This window comes from Paralichthys olivaceus, chromosome 11 (genome assembly GCF_024713975.1).
Source record: "Paralichthys olivaceus isolate ysfri-2021 chromosome 11, ASM2471397v2, whole genome shotgun sequence".
Taxonomy (NCBI): domain Eukaryota; kingdom Metazoa; phylum Chordata; class Actinopteri; order Pleuronectiformes; family Paralichthyidae; genus Paralichthys; species Paralichthys olivaceus.
Window position 1 is genome coordinate 19554261 of NC_091103.1, and position 21675 is coordinate 19575935.

At 38.5% G+C, this 21675-nt stretch overlaps 3 protein-coding genes across 3 annotated transcripts; 1 reads left to right on the forward strand and 2 right to left on the reverse strand.

The window, feature by feature from the left end:
- The first annotated feature begins 1339 nt into the window (after positions 1–1339).
- slc47a3 (solute carrier family 47 member 3) lies at positions 1340–9793 on the forward strand. The gene is made up of 17 exons (XM_069534054.1): positions 1340–1579; positions 1998–2099; positions 2893–2961; positions 3088–3236; positions 3317–3359; positions 4266–4310; positions 4991–5088; positions 5183–5280; positions 6069–6182; positions 6272–6339; positions 6441–6549; positions 6788–6863; positions 8263–8332; positions 8429–8561; positions 8716–8810; positions 8892–8934; positions 9363–9793. Exons 1-17 carry the CDS (start codon positions 1451–1453, stop codon positions 9545–9547), a joined length of 1626 nt encoding a protein of 541 aa, XP_069390155.1. The 5' UTR covers positions 1340–1450; the 3' UTR covers positions 9548–9793.
- On the reverse strand, positions 9217–14729 carry LOC109630052 (multidrug and toxin extrusion protein 1-like). The gene is made up of 17 exons (XM_020088062.2): positions 14508–14729; positions 14044–14145; positions 13790–13858; positions 13553–13701; positions 12960–13002; positions 12807–12851; positions 12597–12694; positions 12415–12512; positions 11811–11924; positions 11662–11729; positions 11383–11491; positions 11002–11077; positions 10818–10887; positions 10545–10677; positions 10350–10444; positions 10185–10274; positions 9217–10108 (listed from the first exon to the last, which is right to left on the reverse strand). Exons 1-17 carry the CDS (start codon positions 14601–14603, stop codon positions 9797–9799), a joined length of 1767 nt encoding a protein of 588 aa, XP_019943621.2. The 5' UTR covers positions 14604–14729; the 3' UTR covers positions 9217–9796.
- A 4137-nt stretch (positions 14730–18866) lies between these two features.
- Positions 18867–21592, reverse strand: LOC109630338 (multidrug and toxin extrusion protein 1-like). Its single transcript, XM_069534696.1, has 11 exons — positions 21533–21592; positions 21110–21211; positions 20501–20649; positions 20224–20266; positions 20079–20123; positions 19862–19959; positions 19680–19777; positions 19465–19578; positions 19292–19359; positions 19062–19170; positions 18867–18946 (listed from the first exon to the last, which is right to left on the reverse strand). The coding sequence occupies exons 1-11, from the start codon at positions 21590–21592 to the stop codon at positions 18867–18869; spliced, it is 966 nt and encodes a 321-aa protein (XP_069390797.1).
- Positions 21593–21675: the final 83 nt, after the last annotated feature.

The following is a 21675-nucleotide window of genomic DNA, read 5'->3' on the forward strand; positions in this document are numbered from 1 at the left end:
TTAATCTACTGGAAATGAGTGAAACCAACAACACCCTATATCGCGATTTTTATTATAAGATATTACAAAACAAAACATGTTGACATAAATAAATAAATTCACAAAACCAGTAATGACATAAATTGTTTACAAAGTATGTTACGGAGCACCTAAGCCTGGACAGTTAAAAAATTATTTCTTTTACACTTGTGCACACAGGATTTTAAAAATGTTTACACAAAATTTATATCCTGTTTGGACAGAAGAACTTGGACACACAAAAACTTCAAACGAGTCCCTATAAAGACTTCAGATGCTCACAGCAATCGTGATGGAGAGAACTAGCAAATCAGGTTTTTCCTCATGAATGTCACACAATGAAATGCTGGCTGCTCTTAAAGCTACAAAAGCCACTTTACCCAGTTGTTTTCAAAGCATCAGTCAATTATGGTGTTACCTTGCAGTTATTAACTTGTTCCAGTGGTAATAACAAGATATTTATGGTCTGCGAAAAAGATTATTATATTGTGAACAATTCAATATCTTGAGTAAAATAGTTTGAAGTTGTGCGTGAACACGTTAATGTCTTGTGCATACAAAATGAAACAATATACCTCGGGCTACTATTGAGTCCCTATAAAGTGTGTGCACAAGATAAAATAATATAACCTGTCTTTATAGGGACTCGTTTGAAGTTTATGCATGCACAAGTTCTTCTGTCCAAACAGGATATTAATTGTGTGTGAACAGGTTAAAATCCTGTGTGCACAAGTTACTGTGCTAAGTGTAAAAAACATTTTTCAACTGTCCAGACTTAGGTGCTCTGTAACATACTTTGTAAACAAATTATATTATTACTGGTTTTGTGAATTTATTTATTTATGTAAACATTTTTTTTTGTAATATCTTATATTAAAAATCGCGATAAAGGGTGTTGTTGGTTTATCTTGTGCACACAAGAAACAACAATATAACCTGTCGGGCTCAATAGTAGCCTATGCATATGAAATTGGGGAGAATTGTTGTGTAATTGGATAGTTTTTTAACTTTCGTTATTTTCCAAGATTTTTAAAGTTCCAATATAGTTTTTGAATTCAAATATTGGGAAGTTGGGTTTTTTATTTCCTATTTCCTGACACTTCTTATGCATTGGCTTCACTTGACCTTTGACTGTCGTTCTCTGACTTTGTTTCCCCTTTGAAAAAATGTTAAGACGCAAACGTCACAACAGCAAAGAACAAAATGAATACCTCCGAGAAGTAAAGATAACATGATAGTATAATAAAATAAAAAAATATGCCTCGAGGTAAAAAACATTAAAGCCATTACGTCACGATGACAGGAAGCAAGTGACTGCCGCTGATTGCACGTGACAACATTATTCATATACACACACGCACCGCAGGTCTTGAGCAAACTGAAGGTGAAGGATGTGAATCGGGGACGTTGAACGACTTGTAGCCGCACAATCATGGAGACCAGCGGCCTGAGTTCCAGTATCTCCTCCCGGACTGAACGCGTCGTGAGGCGGATCCGCACCTTGGTTCCTGTCGGTGTCAGAACAGAAATAACAGAGCTGTGTAAACTGACCGGACCAGTGGTAAGTGCTCCACACTCAGTTTACAGTCACTGTCGAATCAAATCAGTCATAATGTTATGTAGGAATAATAATAATCAATAATGAAGATTCCAGCTAATTTCCTTTCGTTTTGACTTCATTCACATCACACACATTATGTTTGATTAATGTATTTTAAATTATGTAACTTTATCACATGGTCACATTTAATTTGAGTTTTCTATATCAAATAACTTATGAGTGATTTAAAGTTAAACTTATACATACATACACTTATATTTAAGTTTAACTTTATTGAATCAGATCCCTCTGTAGTTATTTGATGTATTCAAATGATATGTGACCCTTTACATTGAACCTGTGGGATAAAGTTACAGTACATTGCAATTTGCTATGTAATTGAAACAGATAAAGTCATCCTTTTTTTTGTTGCGTGCAGATTCTGTCCCAGGTCATGGTGTTTTTGGTGGGTTTTGTCAGCACGGTCTTCTGTGGTCATCTGGGGAGGATAGAACTGGCAGGAGTGACTTTGGCCATTGCAGTAAGTACAATAAGATAACCTGTAATGATGTTCTCACCAGGGCTGGGCAATAAAATAATACCATTTATTATTGTATTGTAATTTTTGGCAATAGCTATATAACAATAGTTCAATATATATATATATATATATATATATATATATATATATATATATATATATATCGGTTATTTATTTTCCAAGCCCTGTCAGGAGCTTTAACAATAATCATCCTACCCCAAGTTTATAAAATGTTTAGCCCTATATCAAGCACTTTAAAGGTTCAGTGTGTAGAATGTAGTGAAGAGTGGTGAAGTTTCATGTTGCAGCTGAATACCCCTCACCTCACTCTCCCCTTCCAAACATGAGAGAGAGCCTGTGGTAGTCTTTAATTGTGATAAAAAGGTGTTTAGTTTGTCCAGTTTGGACGACAGTAATAATCATCGCGGCCTCCATAAGGAGGACCCTCTCCTGATGTAAATATTAAGTATTTAAATCTAAATGGCCCATTCTAGATTAAAGAAAACAACAATTTGTACAATGAGATGAAACACTAGTGAAAACAGAACTGTGATTATTTTATATTCAATTTCTGCCAATAGATCCCTTTCACCTAATTCTACGCGCTGGACCTTTAAACTTCACAGAAATAATAATGTGACATTTATTGTGATAATTATTCATAACGACTGTTTTGAACATTTTTATCTCAATAACATTTTTGGTTGTATCGCCCTGCCCTAGTTTTCACAGTGAACGTTTAACCAACAGAGCAACAGAAAACAACCAACCACTGTTTGTGTTAAATCTTCAGGTTATCAATGTGACAGGTATATCCATAGGATCTGGTATGTCATCGGCATGTGATACACTGATTTCTCAGGTAAGACTCTGACAACCTGGCTCATACAGTATTTATCATTAAGTATTGTCACAAGTGTATAATTTAAGAGAATGATTAAAATAATAATAATGATCATAATAATATACTCCTTCTCTCTGGGTTTAGACCTTTGGGAGTCATAACCTCCTGAGAGTCGGGGTCATTCTGCAGCGGGCCATCCTCATTTTGATTCTGGCATGTTTCCCCTGCTGGGCGCTCCTCATCAACACGGAGCTCATTCTGCTGGCAGTCAGACAGGAACCGGAGGTGGCCAGGTCAGATAGTCTCAAAATACACTACCTTCCCCACTGCTTGTTATTTCTACTTGAATTTGATGGATACCATGTCTCTCTAGGTTGGCGCAGCTGTATGTCAAAATTTTCATGCCAGCACTTCCTGTAAGTGTGTCTAATTATGTTCATACTTGTGTTATTTTAAAAAGATCAGTCCACATTGATTAAAGGTTCAGTGTGTAGAATTTTGTGATAACTAGTGTTGAAGTTGCATGTTGCAGCTGAACACCCCTCACCTCACCCTCTCCTTCCAAACATGAAAAATAACCTGTGGTAGCTTCAGTTGTCATAAAAACTCAAAAGGTGTTTAGTTTGTCCAGTCTGGAGTAATGTAAAAAACATGGCGGCCTCTATAGAGAGGACCCCCCTCCATGTAAATATAAAGTATTTAAATATAATGTGGCCTTTTCTGGGGTAAAGAAAACTACAATCTCGATGAAATGAAAACATCATGAGGATTATTCTACATTCAATTTCTGCCAATAGTTCCCTTTCACCTAATTCTTACACACTGGACCTTTAACATATATGTCATAAATGTCACCAGATGACTAATGTTAAATATTTAAAATGCTTATCAGTCCCAAACTCTGAACTAACTGGTTTCACATTGACAAACAAATGGACTTATTTAATTACCTTTGGAAAAATACTGCACTAGAGAAGACTGCTTCCAGAACTTGGCTCCAGGATAATTTAATGAATTTTAAAGTATTTTAAAACTTGAACACTTCATCTCAACATGCTTATAAATAGATGTATGGCCTATTTAGAGGTGTCTGTCATAAATTGCTATTAAAAAGGTGAATTTATTGCACACTGACAGTGCAGTACACACTTCACTTGCTGTCCACGTCTCTGTTTGGGTTTTTACCGCTCACCGACATACAGCTCAGGTGAATTGGAAATCTGAATTCCACCAATAATAATAACTCTGCCGAGTTAGTTGTATAATGTTTCTTTTATTGATTTCTCATTAATTATGAATATCTTTATTCTTTTTATTTTCAGGCTACATTTATGTATGCATTAGAAATCAGATATCTACAAAACCAGGTAAGTCTGTTATTATTCTACAGTAAATATCTCCTTCATGAGCTTGTCTGAGTCTCAGTCATCCAGGTCATGGTATCTAGAGGAGTAGTACATACGACTCCTGGAGATCCTCAATGACCTGAAACAATACAGTTGTCTATTTGCCTTCCATGACTATATGAAAGAGGTCACAGAGTCTATGATATCACGTATACAGCAAGAATTCTATTTGTCAGCCCTCGATTCATTTTGCCTCACTGTGGCTCCACAGGCAGGACTGATGTGACATTAGAGATTTATACTTTCTCAATTCAGATGGTAATGAACTGTGGGCTGCCTGGACGTTTCCATGTCAAGGACCTTAGAATACATGTGTGCAAAACCACAAGCCTCCATTTGGAGCACATGTTTGATTGGTTTTGTGTTTTCTGATTTGTTAAATGAAGCCGTTGTCCAGTAAATTCTAACATCTCACAACAGCAATGTTCCTGACAACGTAACAACGTTCTCTTTAATAGTTAAAATAAAATGGTTCAGCCCCAAAGGCATCAGGATGTATCAAGGATTTGTTAAATTATACATCTTCTGTCTGGTGATGGGAGGAAGACACAGTTGGAGAAAACCATTAAGGTAGTCTGACAGCCATCTTAGGGTCTCACTTTGTGTCATTGTGCGACTCATATGTAGTACTTTTCCTTCAGGGCATCATATGGCCACAGGTCATCACAGGCTTTGTGGTCAATCTCCTTAACGCTCTCATCAACTACATTGTTCTCTATGTATTCAATATGGGTGTAGCGTGAGTATCATTCCTTGAACTTGACTCATTCATTATCATCAGCACTGATAGCGTCACTTGACTAGCTTCACACCATGTAATACTCTTTTTACAGCGGCTCTGCTTTCGCCAACTCTATCTCCCAGTTCCTCATGGCTGGACTTCTCTATGCTTACATTATGTGGCAAGGCCTTCATAAGGCCACCTGGGCAGGTGGGTACATTTGCATTGGCAGATAGTGATCCTGCATATAATAAGAGGCTCCAGTGGTTCCCTCAGCATGTGTATTAATGAGTTATTAAAGCCAGGACGAAAACTCAGAGGAACAGAATAAAGCTGCTGCTCAGGAAGCAAAAAATATCTAAAAATATTTCTGGTAAGAAATGGAAGAGGGTTTTGAAAATATTTAGAGCTGTAGTAACAAGTCTGTAGTTCATGGTGATCAGAAAACAGACCATAAGATATGTTTTCAACGCTTTTTTGACAGTTTAAGGTGAAAGATACTATGTTCATAAGAAATATCTAAAACACAACATGGTGAAGGTTTTGTGTTGTCGTTTAACTTGGAGGGAAAACCTCGAATGTGTTGAAATTTCTGTTTTTTACAAGGAGAACCTGTTCGTGGAGAAAAATTATTGCAATTTTCCATTTTTCACACGCCGAAGGCAAAAATTTAAATAGAATAATAGTAGTTCATTTTTGTTTGCTCTTAATTTCTTAATTTTCCAGTTTTTCTTTGAAATTGTGGTGTATGATAGACTTAAAATCATGAGTATGAACATAGAAAGAACAATGTGATTAAAAAAATATGGTCGTTGTTCTAAGATATGACACAAAGACTTCATTTAACAGTATATTTTTCATATTCCAAGTGTTTTATGAGTTATTTCACAACTTATTAACATTGTTTGAAGTAAAGATAGTCAGCTTTGTAAAGATACAGACCGACTGATGAATTGATGAATTTGAGTTACTAATTGATTTATTGTTTGACTACACAGGCTGGTCTAAACAGTGCCTGCTGGACTGGCGCCCGTACATCCACTTGGCCGTGCCCGGCACGATCATGTTGTGCGTTGAGTGGTGGGCGTATGAAATTGGTTCTTTTCTGGCAGGTACTGTTACAGACACTTTGTAATTTGAATCACCTGAAGTGACTGAAGTGAAGTGAATCTAAAATCTAACAGCACTTTGTCATCAACAGGTCTGATCAGTGACGTGGAACTTGACGCTCAATCGGTCGTGTATGAGCTGGCAAATGTTGTATACCAGGTGATAAATACTGAATATACATCAAATTATTCTTGTGTGGAATCAATCACCTGTTCATGCAGTGCAACATCATATTAATGTAGCATTTCTTTTGTCTCTAGTTCCCATTGGGTTTTAGTGTAGCAGGCAGTGTAAGAGTTGGAAATGCTTTGGGAGCCGGACAAACAGAACAGGCCAAACTGTCTGCCAAGATGACAATTATCTGTGCAGGTCAGTGAACGCTTTAACAGAATTTAATTGTATTTACTAATATCCAGCTTAATTGTTGTTATACAAGAAACTTTTTTACTTGGCGCTTGTATAATGTTATCAAAGTTATCAAGCTGCTCCGGCTGTTTGACCTCATTTACTGTGAATAAAAGTTCATGTGTTTCAGAAAAGAAGTCAGTTCAACACAATCTGAAAGATGCAAATGGTTGATAATTGAGTCCGTTACTCTTCACCACAGGGTCAGTGTCTGTATGTTTGGCGATCCTCATCATGAGTCTGAAGAATCATATCTCTTATATTTTTACATTTGATGAGTGAGTATGTTTTTGTCACCACAATTCTCAATGTTTGTAAAAAATAATGTGTCACATAAACACATGACTAGCCGGTGTCTTGTCAGGGGAAATAACGTGACATGACCTTTCACCGTTATTGCCTGAGCAGAAAACAGTTTGTTTTAAACAACACCACAGTGCAATGTTTCCTTGTGATCGTTTTTTAAGACAGCAGTCTATGACATTACCTTTGGGTTTGCTTTCAAACTATCTAGTCCAAGGAATATCTTTTGAAATACCTCAAATGTTTTGATCAGTTCTTTTGATTAGCGAAGTTGGAGCGTGTATATCAGCCCCATTTGCAAGGCCCAGGCTCTCTGGTACAAGTAGGACAGATAATATTTTAGTGTTTTAAGTCATCATATTTAAAAACAAGAGCAACACAAAGTACAGTGGACTGTTTGATCGTTGGTGTTTCTTACCAAGTGCTCTTTGAAGAGGTCCTCCTCCCTTTCTCTGAGAAACGCCACCAGATAACGAATAATATCCTCTCTCCTTCTTTCTACAGAATTATCCTGTGAACAAGACAAAATATTTTGCAACTGCACATCCACAGAGTGGATAACATACTTTTGTAGGCTTTGCGAATGTTAGCATCGCCCTGGTTCTATCTCAAAAAGCCAATGGGATTTTTCCACGTTAACATGGCTTAACTACCAGTGCCAGCTTTAACTTAAAATTCAGTAAAACACTTATTCTCTTACCTTTGCAGTGGCAAAACTAACACTACACAAGTTCAGAGCCATGTAATATGTCTTCCTCCATAAAACAAAACCAAGTGACAAAAAGAGACAGCATTAATGTTAGCTAGCTAAGAAGGCCTATAGGAGTTTTCTAAATGAAATTCATAATTTAACTTAAGTGCTGCATAAAAAACAATAATATCTTGCACTGTGTGCAGATGCAGTTAGCAGTTATGAATAACACAAACAAAGATAGTTACTTGCCCCTATGATATTCAAATATTAAAACTCCCGTTTCTCTTCCTCCTTTCTCTTCTTGTGATAGAGGTATCTGCAGTAGAATGTGCCCGGGCAAATTTGGGCGCGTACTTATTTTTGAAAAAATACATACAGTAGTTGAAACTCACTATGAAGACAAGTTGGGCTAACTAAATATTTCCCTGCAGTTAAGTGAACACAGAAATATATATTCAAAAGTGGTAAACAAATAAGTTAACACCTTGCTCTTGATATTAATTCTGTCCAACATCTTACAATAAGTTGTCAACTGACGAAAACATGTTCATGTAACAAACGTAACTTTTTATGTAGAAAAACATCTTTATTTTAAGGGCAGTTTACTAACCCTATGAATCATTTTTTAGAGTGTACAGAGTCAGACACAAAATTTCCACAGTTTTCTTCTCTGCCAACAGACAAATCAGGGAAAGAGTCGCTGATGTCTTATCTTTCTATGCGCCATTCATTTTCCTGGATGCAGTTGCCGTAAGTTTATTTCTACCATTACGTCAAGATCTTGACAAAGACTACGGCGTGTTTGGCAAGTCTAACCACTTGTATATTTATGTTTTTTGTGACTAGGCTGCCTTTGGTGGTGTTATACGAGGAACTGGTAAACAGAGAGTTGGGGCTATCTGCAACGTTTTGGGATTTTATGGCGTTGGTTTCCCGGTCGGAGTGTCACTGATGTTTGCAGCCAAATTAGGAATCAAGGGTAAGATTACAGCAGAGATGTTGTTTAGCCTTCTGCTGTTTTGTAAAATATTGTTGACTGGTCCTCCTTACTGTTTTGTTTTTTCTAAGTATGACCTCACCATGGCATCACCACTTGTTTGCTACTCTTTTCAAGCCCCTCATTTATTTCATAGGTCTGTGGACAGGCTTGATTATATGCGTGTCCCTGCAATGCACATTTCTGATTTTCTACCTGATAAGAATGAACTGGACTAAAGTGACAGTTGAGGTTAGTATGCAGAGGTAAATTATAAAAAGCCCAATGCATCAAACATCTTTATGAATAAAAAGATTGTTGTTTTTCCTCCAGGCTCAAGTCCGAGCAGGAGTGCATGAGAGCTACACAGAAACAAGTGAGAGAGAAACGTAACAATTGTATATTGTCTGTTTAGATGCAAATTCATGTTGTATTAATTGGTCACCACTATTCTTGAGCTAGAATATATAGTCCTTGTCATTATATCTCTGCTTAGGAACACAAATTAAATATATGTATACTCAAAGCTGTATTACAAATGATACCATTTGGTATTGCTAACAAGTGTGAGCATATGCTGTGTATTTGACATGAGCAATTTAGCTGGCTTAAATAATTTATAAACAGTAAACTGTGCAAAGATTTTTAAAAAAGGGTTATAATTTAAAATGGTTTATTTTACACTGTCAATGAACAGTTTTATGCAAATATCACATTTTTCACAAAAATGTTAGATAGAGTTTGATCATTTTAAAGTCCAAGCTGAAATGATAGTGTGACATTTGTGTGTGTGTGTTTGTGCAGGTCAGCAGCCAGATGATCAAACGTACTCCTATGATCAAACAGACACGATCGAGCTGGTTGACATGAAGACGAAGCTGAGTCACCGGGCTGCGGTTCTGCGAAGAGGCTTGACTCTGGCTATCATGCTTTTCATCTTAGTTGCTGGGATCATGTTGAACCTACTGATCACCAACCTGGTGACATGAACACAAGTAAAGTCTGTTGAGCTCAGCGGAGCAACTCGTCAGCCACCAGCTCAGTGTGATGCAGATGTTTGCATCGCAGGATGTCAGAGCAGGCCAGAAGAGTGGCAGATGTGAAAATGAGCAGAGAGTAGAGAGAACAAAGAAAGCGAAATCATCTCCAAGCCAAAAGAGAATGAGTCAAACCAAAGAGGGTTTGACAACCTGTGTGTTAATAACAATAAACAGAAACATTGTGGTAAATTTAAACTCTCAAAGTGAGTCTGACTCTTCATTTTGGAGCAACACGGTGGAGAAAATTTGATCAGGAGTGTACGTAGTATTGATCCAGTCCAAAGTAACATTAGCCTCTGAGGAAAGAGTCTCTGGTAAGGGCACAAGGAAGTGCACAGTCGCTCCCACAGCCAGAAACCCAACCGCTGCAAGCATAGTGAGGCCTCGTCTGAGCACCAGCTGGGTGGTGGAGAGACGACCTCTGTTATTCTGCTGCAGCACATGTCCCCCTTGTGCCTCAATGTTCCCATCATGTCCCTCAGATCTCACAGACATGTCACCATGCAATGGCTGGAAGAAAAAATTATATTCTCCATGACTTCATTATGTAAGATCATACAGAGACCAAACACTTTTAGTTACTTACGTTGCAAGCAGTGTTGTCACCCGCGGTGTCTAAATCCACAGTTTTCCTGAATAATGTCACTTGAGTGTTTTTCTGAGCTCGAATCACCGTCTGAAAACAAGCAGAGAATAAATCAGTTTTCCTCATGTTCTCACAGTCCAAATTCAGTATCCCTGCGTTCAGTACCTCCTCTGTCATCTTCTCCCAGTTCATCTTGAAGATGACAATGATGTAGATGGTGGATTGTAAAACGAGACAGACGAGCAGCCCCAGCCAAAACCCTGCAGAGAAAAAGATAGATTAGTCTGTTACGTAAACAGCAGACTACATTAAAAAAAGTGGTATGTTTTATTAAAAAAGAAGGTCACTTCATGCAATTACCCAAACTTCCCAGCTTTGCAACAAACATTAGAGTAACACCAAGTGAAAGTCCAATGCAGTAGTATCCAATGAGATTAGCCACAGCTGGTATCTTTTGTTTTCCCGCGCCCAAGAAGATGCCACTGCACACACACTAGGATGTAAATGGAAAATATCTCTGATTATGATGCGCTGTCACACTGATTTGGATAAGTTTGGATAAATGAGCATTTCATATTTAACTCAATTCACATGCTTTTGATAGATGTGGGAATAGAAACATTTGAGACTCACCAAAAGGCTGTCAAAGAACTGAAGGAAACAGTACGCGTTCATCAGGTGGGAGACCAGATTTATGATCTTTCTGGAATCAGGATTATAATTAAGATCTGTTTATCATGCTAAATCTATGTATGCAGCACCAGCACTTGAACAGTCACAGTAAAGTGAGCGAGTGTTAGTTACTTTGGAGACTCACTCATCAGAGGTGAAGATGAAGCCAATCATTGATTTAGTGGAATAAAGCACCAGACCCTCAACGACTGCGATGCTGCCTGAAAGAGAGAAGCTGTGAAATCTGTCAAACAGCAGGGAAACAAAACAAACTAGATTCAAGATGTTTATAATTATTGTTATTATATAAGTGTAATCGAAAAAAAATGACAGGGAAACTCTTTGGTAGCAAAGATAGGTTGTTAAGTTAGTATCAAAAGATATAACAATAATAACTAGATGAAAACATAGATTACAATGTATATTTGAAAAATAAATATGCAACAAAAATATAAGAATTTTCATCTTGAGGACAGAATAAATAAATATGTAATAACAATGAAATAACAGTGAGAAAAAAAATGACCTGCAAGAGTGAGGGAAACCTTGCTGGTGAGAATAGCCCTGGCACTGTCTCCTGCACCGAGAGCATTACCCACACGGGCACATGCTGCAGCTTGAATACCCAGTGGGAACTATGGATTCACAATTTATTGTTAAAGCATGAAAAAGCATTTTTCTATTGATAGTGCTCATAAGTTCAGTGAATCTGACTGAGGGTGAAAAACAAACATGACATGAAAACAGTTTTAATTTGAGAATGTGGCACTCTGACTGCAGAATCTGTTGAAGTAGTAGTAGTTACCATGTAGGTTATGAATGCCACCATTGTTATCACATGTTGAGCTGCCAGCTCATCTTCACCCAGCATTCCTGAGACAAAGAGGGAATCACAGCCATGACTCAACATTTTAATCTGTTTCTATGAAATATAAATTAAAAGAAATGGTTTACCTGCAAAGAATCCCCCCAAGTCATAAATCCACCACTCAAAGCATTTCATCAGTGCACTGGGTATGGCCAGTTTCATAAAGGAGCCCCATTCCTGCAGTGATTCCACAGACCAGCCTGCAGGGGGAGAGACAGACTTACTCATGTATACAGAGAGAAAACAACCAGTGTCCACGAGCTGATCATGGACTATGATGACAACAATACGCCTACTCACATATCCTACCATTACTGAGAATAACCCCTTAATTAATTTATCATTGCTGCTCCCTTCATCTCTATCAGACATTTTCTTATGTATAAATACTTTAAAAATTGACTATTTTTATCATTATGTTACAAAGTGTTTCTTCTAATCAGTGTTACTCTCAGTTTCATGTTGCATCTGTTGCACTTCTGGCCGTCCTGGGAGAGGCATCCTCACATGTGTCTCTCAGAGGTTTCTGTTTTTAATCCCGTTAATAGCGGTTTTGTAGTTTTCTTCCTCTTTTTGAGGGTTAAGAACAGAGGATGACGCACCTTGTTAAGCCCTATGAGAAAAATTGTGATCTACTCATATGGGCTATACAAATAAAATTTGATTGATTGAAATATAACTGTCACTCACCTCCCCATGTGTTCACATGCAGCTTCTTCCACCAAACGTAAGCAAACAGAAACACACAGGAGTAAATCTGAGAGAGTGTGTTGGCTGCAGCAGATCCACTGTAACACACACACAGTGATATCAGTGAGTCATGGCTTTCTGTAGATTTAAAACTTTGCATTGAAATGTGTGAGTGCACCCACCTGACTCCAAGATCCAGCCAATAAACAAAGATGTAGTTTGTCACCACATTTGCTATGTTTGCCAAAGCAGCAGCGTACATTTGTGGCATTATTATACCCTGAGAACACAAACACCAGGCAATGTGAATACTTCCACTTAAAGCTTTCTCATCAATACCGAAATAAGATGATACAGCATAAGCACAGAATTAGTAAAGGACATCAATGCACCTGGTTCTGGAGATAAGAAGCCTGAAGATGATGCAGAAACATTGCCTGCACAGAAATGATTGTAAAAGATGGAATTATTTATTTTGCAGAAAGAATAATAACTGAATATGAGTTGGAATGTTGCATAAAGATGAGAGACGAGTCGGCACTCACAGGTACAGCATAAAGGAAGGATGTAATATACAGCTGGGCTATTCTGAAATCAATACGCTGTATTCAGTTAAAATTAAAGACAAGATAAACAACATACAGGCTTCAGCTTTTATCAACTGATTTTGTCTCTTATTCATCAAAATCTAATAATGCAAATAGTATGTATATGCATATATATATATATATATATATATATATATATATATATATATATACATATATATATATATATACACTATAGATGTCAAGTCAAATTGTATTTGTATAGCCCATATTCACAAATCAAAGTTTGCCTCATATGCCTTAAAAACCTAAACCTTAAAAACAAGGGTGAGGAAAAAAAACAACCGAGAAACTTGAGAGAGAGTCACAAGTGAAGGATTACTTTCCCCTGGACAGACAGAAGATGATAATTGATTAAAATACTGGAGCAGAATTTAGACTGCTACTAAATTAAGATATCAATTGATTTAGTAGAGGTCAGTGGGTCAATATTTGGAATACAGACTGTGATATGCCAACATGATTCAGTGAATCTGTGATTTGAATGCAGAGATAATCTTTGTTCAGAGGATGATGTCTTCATTTCTAACCTGGCCACCTCAGGGTCCTGGCCCACACACAACAGGATCGGCCGGGCGTTGATGAGCAGACCCCAGCAGGGCAGACAGAACAGCAGCAGGATGATGATTCCCCGCTGAAGGATCACTCCCACCCGCAGCAGGTTCTTGCCACCAAATGTCTGTAGATATTAACATTTTCAAGGAGGGGAGTCAAAGCTTGGTTGAAAAAGATTTAAAAAAAAACATTCTCAAAATGGATTTCCAGACCTGAGACACCAAAGTATCACATGCCAAGGCCAGTCCATATCCTGTTGCTACAGTGGTGATATTAATAGTCTGAAATGAAGATTAAAGATACTTAAATTAGTTTGACGTAAACGTAAAACTGTAAAAAGCTATCTTGGGGAAGTGACAAAAGTGGTAATATTTTTATAATCCCCACACCATCTCTATGAAATTTACACCTCCTCTTGTCATTTCCTCACGTTAACCTTCACACCACAGTAGTGGAGCATACTTACAGCAGAGGCTAACCCAAAGCCAGCCATCACATCATTTCCCAGACGCCCACAGAACATTGTAACCACTAATGGAAGGAGGTAATTGAGGAGTTGAGAGAGCAGCTGGAGAGACAAACATCGACATGGATTCAGTATGTTATAAAACCAGCTCAGAGATCATAAAATCCAGCAAACACAAGTTGCAATTAATTATCGTGGCACTCAGGCTGTCTTGGCAAATTAAACTACCTCACTGTTATTTCTTTGGCGGGTTGCTGCCACTTTCTGAAACCTTCCCAACACCAATTTATTGGTTTTTACTTGTAAGTCTCAGACATGAACGTCTGTTTTCCTGACATCTTCACCTTTTCTTTAGCAAAGAAATACCTTCATAAATCTTCAGTTGTTCAAATCAGCAAGAGCAGCCCGAGCCCTCACAGTCCCTAACAGACAGAGACAGCTAAGTAAACTGTGCCGGTCCTTACCAGAGGCCCTGCCATCCTCAGAACGTGGTAGAGTTCCTCTCTGTAGGCCAGGGGAAGCCACCCACAGCAGAAAAGCTTGTTAATCAGCCCGCCCATGTCTATCACAGGAGATGCAAAGGCAGCTCCTTCCTTTTAAGCATCTGTCTGTGATCTGTCTAATGAACTTATCTTGTTATCTACTGGATGTTAGAAAGGATAGATTTCTTCATTTTCCAGTTTCCTTGAAATTCTGGTGTATTATAATAGATTTAAAATCATTCCCCTCAAGGTAGAAACAACAATACGAAAAAAATATGGGTGTTGTCCCCAGATGACACAAAGACTTAATTTAACAGTATATTTTTCATATTCTAAGTGATTCACGGCCGTTATTTCTAATCGTATTTACATTGTTTAAGGTAAAAAATAATTAACTTTGTAAAGATACAGACAGATCAATGAATTGATTCATTTGAATTACTAATTGATTAATTGTTTCATGGAGCATAGAAAGATATGAAATCAGCCACTCTTTACCTGATTTGTCTGTCGGTAAAGAAGAAAACAGTGGAAATTTGGTGTCTGACTCTATAGTTAAGGTTTTATAATATTTTTGAACATGGTGCACTTCAGTACTTTCTCAGTATTTGCTATTAATTCCATTATTCTCGATTGATGATGACAAGCACGAGTGCGCTTGTCAGGAAAATTTAACTCAAGTTAATATGTAACAGTCGCGTTATTTCCCCTGACATAACACCGGCTAGTCATGTGTTTATGTGACACATTATTTTTTACAAACATTGAGAATTGTGGTGACAAAAACATACTCACTCATCAAATGTAAAAATATAAGAGATATGATTCTTCAGACTCATGATGAGGATCGCCAAACATACAGACACTGACCCTGTGGTGAAGAGTAACGGACTCAATTATCAACCAATTGCATCTTTCAGATTGTGTTGAACTGACTTCTTTTCTGAAACACATGAACTTTTATTCACAGTAATTGAGGTCAAACAGCCGGAGCAGCTTGATAACTTTGATAACATTATACATGTGCCACATAAAATCACAAGACTTGTGCTATAAATTCTTTAGTTACTCAACAGTTTCTTGTATAACAACAATTAAGCTGGATATTAGTAAATACAATTAAATTCTGTTAAAGCGTTCACTGACCTGCACAGATAATTGTCATCTTGGCAGACAGTTTGGCCTGTTCTGTTTGTCCGGCTCCCAAAGCATTTCCAACTCTTACACTGCCTGCTACACTAAAACCCAATGGGAACTAGAGACAAAAGAAATGCTACATTAATATGATGTTGCACTGCATGAACAGGTGATTGATTCCACACAAGAATAATTTGATGTATATTCAGTATTTATCACCTGGTATACAACATTTGCCAGCTCATACACGACCGATTGAGCGTCAAGTTCCACGTCACTGATCAGACCTGTTGATGACAAAGTGCTGTTAGATTTTAGATTCACTTCACTTCAGTCACTTCAGGTGATTCAAATTACAAAGTGTCTGTAACAGTACCTGCCAGAAAAGAACCAATTTCATACGCCCACCACTCAACGCACAACATGATCGTGCCGGGCACGGCCAAGTGGATGTACGGGCGCCAGTCCAGCAGGCACTGTTTAGACCAGCCTGTGTAGTCAAACAGGCTTGTTTACATGCATGTCCCTGCAATCCACATTTCTGATTTTCTACCTGATAAGAATGAACTGGACTAAAGTGACAGTCGAGGTTAGTATGCAGAGGTGAATCTTTATGAATTATAAAAAGCCGAATGCAACTAACTTCTTTATGAATGAAATGATTGTTGCTTTTCCTCCTGGCTCAAGTCCGAGCAGGAGTGCATGACTCCACAGAAACAAGTGAGAGAGATAGTGCAGAAAATCTAATATAAATATCAGCACTGGAATCAATCAGAAGCCTGTCTAGACGCAAATTCATGTTGTAATAACTGGTCACCACTATTCTGGAAATATAAGTCATAATCATTGTATCTCTGCTGAACAACACACCTATAAATATAAATTGGTAATCCCATATAATTTGTGCTTGATAAATTATTGAAATGTATGATACAGAAACAGATTGGTAGATTCACCACAGATTCCCTGAAGTAAAATTTCTCCAGGTGTTCACTCGATAAAAAATATTTTTTATCATTTAAAATATTTTATTTAACAATTAATACATGAAACGAAGGGAGGGTGAGTTGAGGGGTATTCAGCTGCAACATGAAAATTCACCACTAGATCACTACATTCTACACACTGAACCTTTCACATTAATATGCCATTAAATGTGAAACCACCACTGAAGATAAAAGCACATGATTCAACCCACAAAACTGAATTACTTTCCCAATTCAATTAGGTGGAAAGTTGTTTCTCGTGTCTACAAAACATTTCCATCAGCTGTATGCTCTCATAAGACCAGACATGGGTTTTAAACTAGTCTGTTGAACCATTATCTTTATTACAGGTAGATGTGAATTTAATATAATGAGAAAAAAAACCTAGAGGGGTAAATTATAATCCAAACAATGAATTGATCTTTTAAAGCAAAAACATTACAGCTGGACAATTCCTTCGTTTTACTTTTCAGTCAAACTGCCACAGTCAAGCCCTGAGCTTTACTCAAAGATAAATTCAATGATTTCATGATCAAGGCTCTCGAGGTGATACTGTCTCTTCTATTGGGACAACACAGAGGAGAAGTTTTGATCAGGACTATACGTGGTATTGACCCAGTCCATCGTATAGTTGGCAATTGCAGGCAGGGTCTCTGGTAAGGGCACAAGGAAGTGCACACTTGCTCCCACAGCCAGAAGCCCAACCATCGCAAACATAGTGAGTCCTCGTCTGAGCACCAGCTGGGTGGTGGAGAGACGACCTTTGTTCTTCTGCTGCAGCACATGTCCCCCTTGTGTCTCAGTGTTCCCGTCATGTCCCTCAGATCTCAAAGACATGTAGCCATCCACTGACTAGAAAATAAATAGTAAATCATTTCAAGTTTTTTTTATTTAGCTAAATCATGAGGACTGCAACCACAATTAATTTCTATCCAGTGTTTACAGTTGTGATTAAAATATTCTTAGTTGGTTGTACTTATTTATATGAGTTTATTACAGCTGTCTGTTTATTGACAGAGGAGATGAACAGTCTACCACAAATGCAGACCAAAAAATGTATTTCAGTCTTTTTCCAAACAGATAACGGTCTAGTACACTATAATTCATGTCAGGATGCTCCATTAACCTCGTGAGAATGCAGACTCTCAAGGTTCATCTTATCACAAAATCAAAACATCCAATCTATCAAGCATTGGTGCAGAGGCCGAAACATAGTCAAGCAAAAGAGGGCCTTAGGAAAGATATTAAAATGTGTATAAGTAAGAAACTACAGAAAAGAAGTTAATTTATAACAGTGTGGAATAAGATATAAAAATCTATTTGGTTCTATAGTGTTCAGAGCAACAGGCCACTTACGTTCCCATTAGTCACTGTCTGGCCAGCAGTGCTGTTACCATGTGGATCGGACAGGGCAGCTGCACTTAATAATGTCATGTGCATCTTCTTCTCAGCTCGTTTCACTGCCTGTAAACAAGCAGATATCAAAACTTGTCCGTTTCTCCTTCTGCATGCATGTAACAAAAAGCTGTCTTAGCAAACACTCGCTGTGGAATTGAAACAATTTCTTTCATTGTTTCTCAACAGCTGAGTCCCTGCATATACCTTCTCTGTCATCCTCCTCCAGTTCAGCTTGAAGATGACAATGATGTAGAAGGTGGATTGTAAAACGACACAAATGAGTAGTCCCAGCCAGAACCCTGCAGGGAAAAATATGGATTAGTCTGTCGAGTGCACAGCAGGCTTCACTTATAAAACCTGCTCTTACTTTGCAGTCCTTTCTTTGTCTTGAACGTGTGTGAATATGATTAAACATCCCTTTATTTACCCAAAACTCTCAGCTTTGCAACAAACATTAGAGTAACAACGAGAGGAAGTCCAATGCAGTAGTATCCAATGAAATTAGCCACAGCTGCTATGTTCTGTTTGCCCGTGCCCAAGAGGATGCCACTGCACACACACTGAGAGAAGAAAAAACACATTGCATGTTTGATATGATGTGTCACACTACAAATATATTTTGTTCTGCACAGACAAGCTGGTAGACTCACCACAAGACCATCAAAGAACTGAAGGAAACAGTATGCGTTCATCAAGTGAGAGACCAGATTTATGATCTTCCTGGAATAATCAATCAAATGGAAGTTGCAGCAACAGTAGTCTTCACTCGGTAAGATGTGTGTGTGTGTGTGTATGTGTGTGTGTGTGAAGCTGTGAAGACTCACTCATCAGAGGTGAAGATGAAGCCAATCACTGTTTTCGTGGAGCCCAGCACCACACCCTCAACGACAGCGAAGCTGCCTGAAAGAGAGGAGCTGTGAAATCTGTCGAACTGCAGACAACTTCAAAGACAAATACTGATTTCTTAACATTGGACACAACTGCAGTATTTACAATATTTATGTATACAACTGACATGCAAGTGCCAACGACATCTTGGTGGTGAGGATTGCTCGAGCAGTGTCTCCTGCTCCGAGGGCATTACCCACACGGGCACATGCTGCAGCTTGAATACCAAGAGGGAACTAGGGATTCATGATTGTGGTGAAAATAACATCAAAACACACATAAAAATGATATTGTAATGCCAAAGGACCACAATTATAAATCATATGATCAAAAATGGTGTGCAGTAAGACACAATACCATGTAGGTTATGAATGCCACCATTATCATAACATGTTGAGCTGCCAGCTCTTCTTCACCCAGCATTCCTGATCATCACAGAAAAAGAGAATATCACAGCCATGACTCAAAGTTTAAACCAGGTTCAGTTCACTCTAAATTAATGTCTGCATGAGCTCAAATATATGATTTACCTGCAAAGAATCCTCCAAACTCATAAATCCACCACTCAAAACAAGTCATGAGTGTACTGGGAATGGCAAGTTTCATGTAGGAGCCCCACTCCTGTAGTGATTCCACAGACCAGCCTGCAGGGGGAGAGAAAAACTCATTTGTACAATGTGTAAAAAAAGATGGAGGATGAACTGTGTGGCAGCAACAGAGGGGCCACAAATATCACAACCCTCACCTCCCCATGTGTTCACATGCAGCTTCTTCCACCAAACGTAAGCAAACAGAAACACACAGGAGTAAATCTGAGAGAGTGTGTTTGCTGCAGCAGATCCACTGTAACACACACACAGTGATATCAGTGAGTCATGGCTTTCTGTAGATTTAAAACTTTGCATTGAAATGTGTGAGTGCACCCACCTGACTCCCAGATCCAGCCAGTGGAGGAAGGCGTAGTTTGTCACCACATTTGCTATGTTTGCCAAAGCAGCAGTGTACATTTGCGGCAAGATTATACCCTGAGTACACAAACAGCAGATTATGTAATGAGTGCCACTTACACCTCTTCTCTCAGGGATGTAATTTCATTAATTAATACGGCATATTTAGATGGTGTGCGATAAGAGAAGTGGTGCACCTGGTTCTGCAGATAAGACACCTGAAGTTTATAGAGAAACATCACCTACAAGACAAAGATTAAATACGTTGACATTAAGGTTTCAAGGAATCATTAAGACTTTCATTGAATTTGCACACAAAGGTATAAGAGAGGCCAAACTCACCGGCACCGCAGGAAGAAAGGCTGTGATATACAGCTGTGCTATTCTGAAATCGAGAGACTGTATTCAGATCCAGTTAAAGGTAAGCAAATGTCTTTAAAAGATAATATACACTGTTCACTCTCATCAGTTCAAGCTCAAAGTTAAGTTAATGTATGTGGACTAAGACTACAGCAGTTACACACAACTGGTAAAGGTCATTTAATCAGTATTTTGAATGCAGACTCTGTCTGTCTAATGCCCGGATAGGTTTGCATGCATGTTCGGTGCTGTTCAATACCTAGCCACCCCAGGGTCCTGGCCCACACATAACAGGATTGCCTGGGCGTTGATGAGTAGACCCCAGCAGGGCAGACAGAACAGCAGCAGGATGATGATTCCCCGCTGAAGAATCACTCCCACCCGCAGCAGGTTCTTGCCACCAAATATCTGCACAACAGCGCATAGACAATGTTAATCATTTTTAAGGAAGAGAGTAATGAACACTCGGTGTTGGTGAAACTGAGGGTCAGGGCAGTATTTCAGAGGGCAAAGGGTTTTTTTCCAAACCTGAGCGACCAAAGTATCACATGCTCTTCCCAGACCACATCCTGTTGCTGCGGTGGTAACATTAATAGTCTGAAATGAAACATATGAAACATACATAAATGGGTTTTATGTACACTTGAGGATTTACTAATGTTCCCATGACTCATGAGAGTAAATGTGCTATATATTGATTAAATCATCAGGTTTGTGAGCGAGCTGTAAAAGCTATCTGAGGAAGGTGCGTTATGGTTGTAATATTTCATCATTTTATTCCAACAACTCTCTGGAAATTACATCTCCACCTGTGATTTTCCTATATTGGTCTCCGCACAGATGTGCAGTGTAGAAGATGACCACTTACAGCAGAAGCTAATCCATAGCCAGCCATCACTTCATTTCCCAGACGCCCACAGAACATAGTAACCACAAATGGAAGGAGGTAATTGAGGATTCGAGAGAGCAGCTGGAGAGACAAACATTGACAGAGGTGCAGTTGATGGAGGAACCGGCTTACAGGTAATGCATTGTAAATTATCTTAAACACAAGTTACTGTTAATTTGCATCGCTCTCTTTGCAAATGAGCCACCATATTGTCATCACTTAGGCAGGTTGTAGCCAAAGCACTGCTGCCTCTTAAAACGCACACTCAACGTCTATGTTTCCAGGTATTTCAAACAAAACACTCATCTATCTTACAGTGTGTAAATCAACTTAGTGTGTACACCCATGGAGCACACAACCATGGGTAAAACAGTCACAACATAGTATCATTCCAGTCCTTACCAGAGGCCCCGTCATCCTCAGGATGTGGAACAGTTCTTCTCTGTGGGCCGGGGGAAGCATGTTGCTCATCCACCTGCAGCAGAAAAGCTTGTCGCTGCAGAATCAGATGCTATAATGCAGGTTAGCCTGTGTCCTGACTGTAC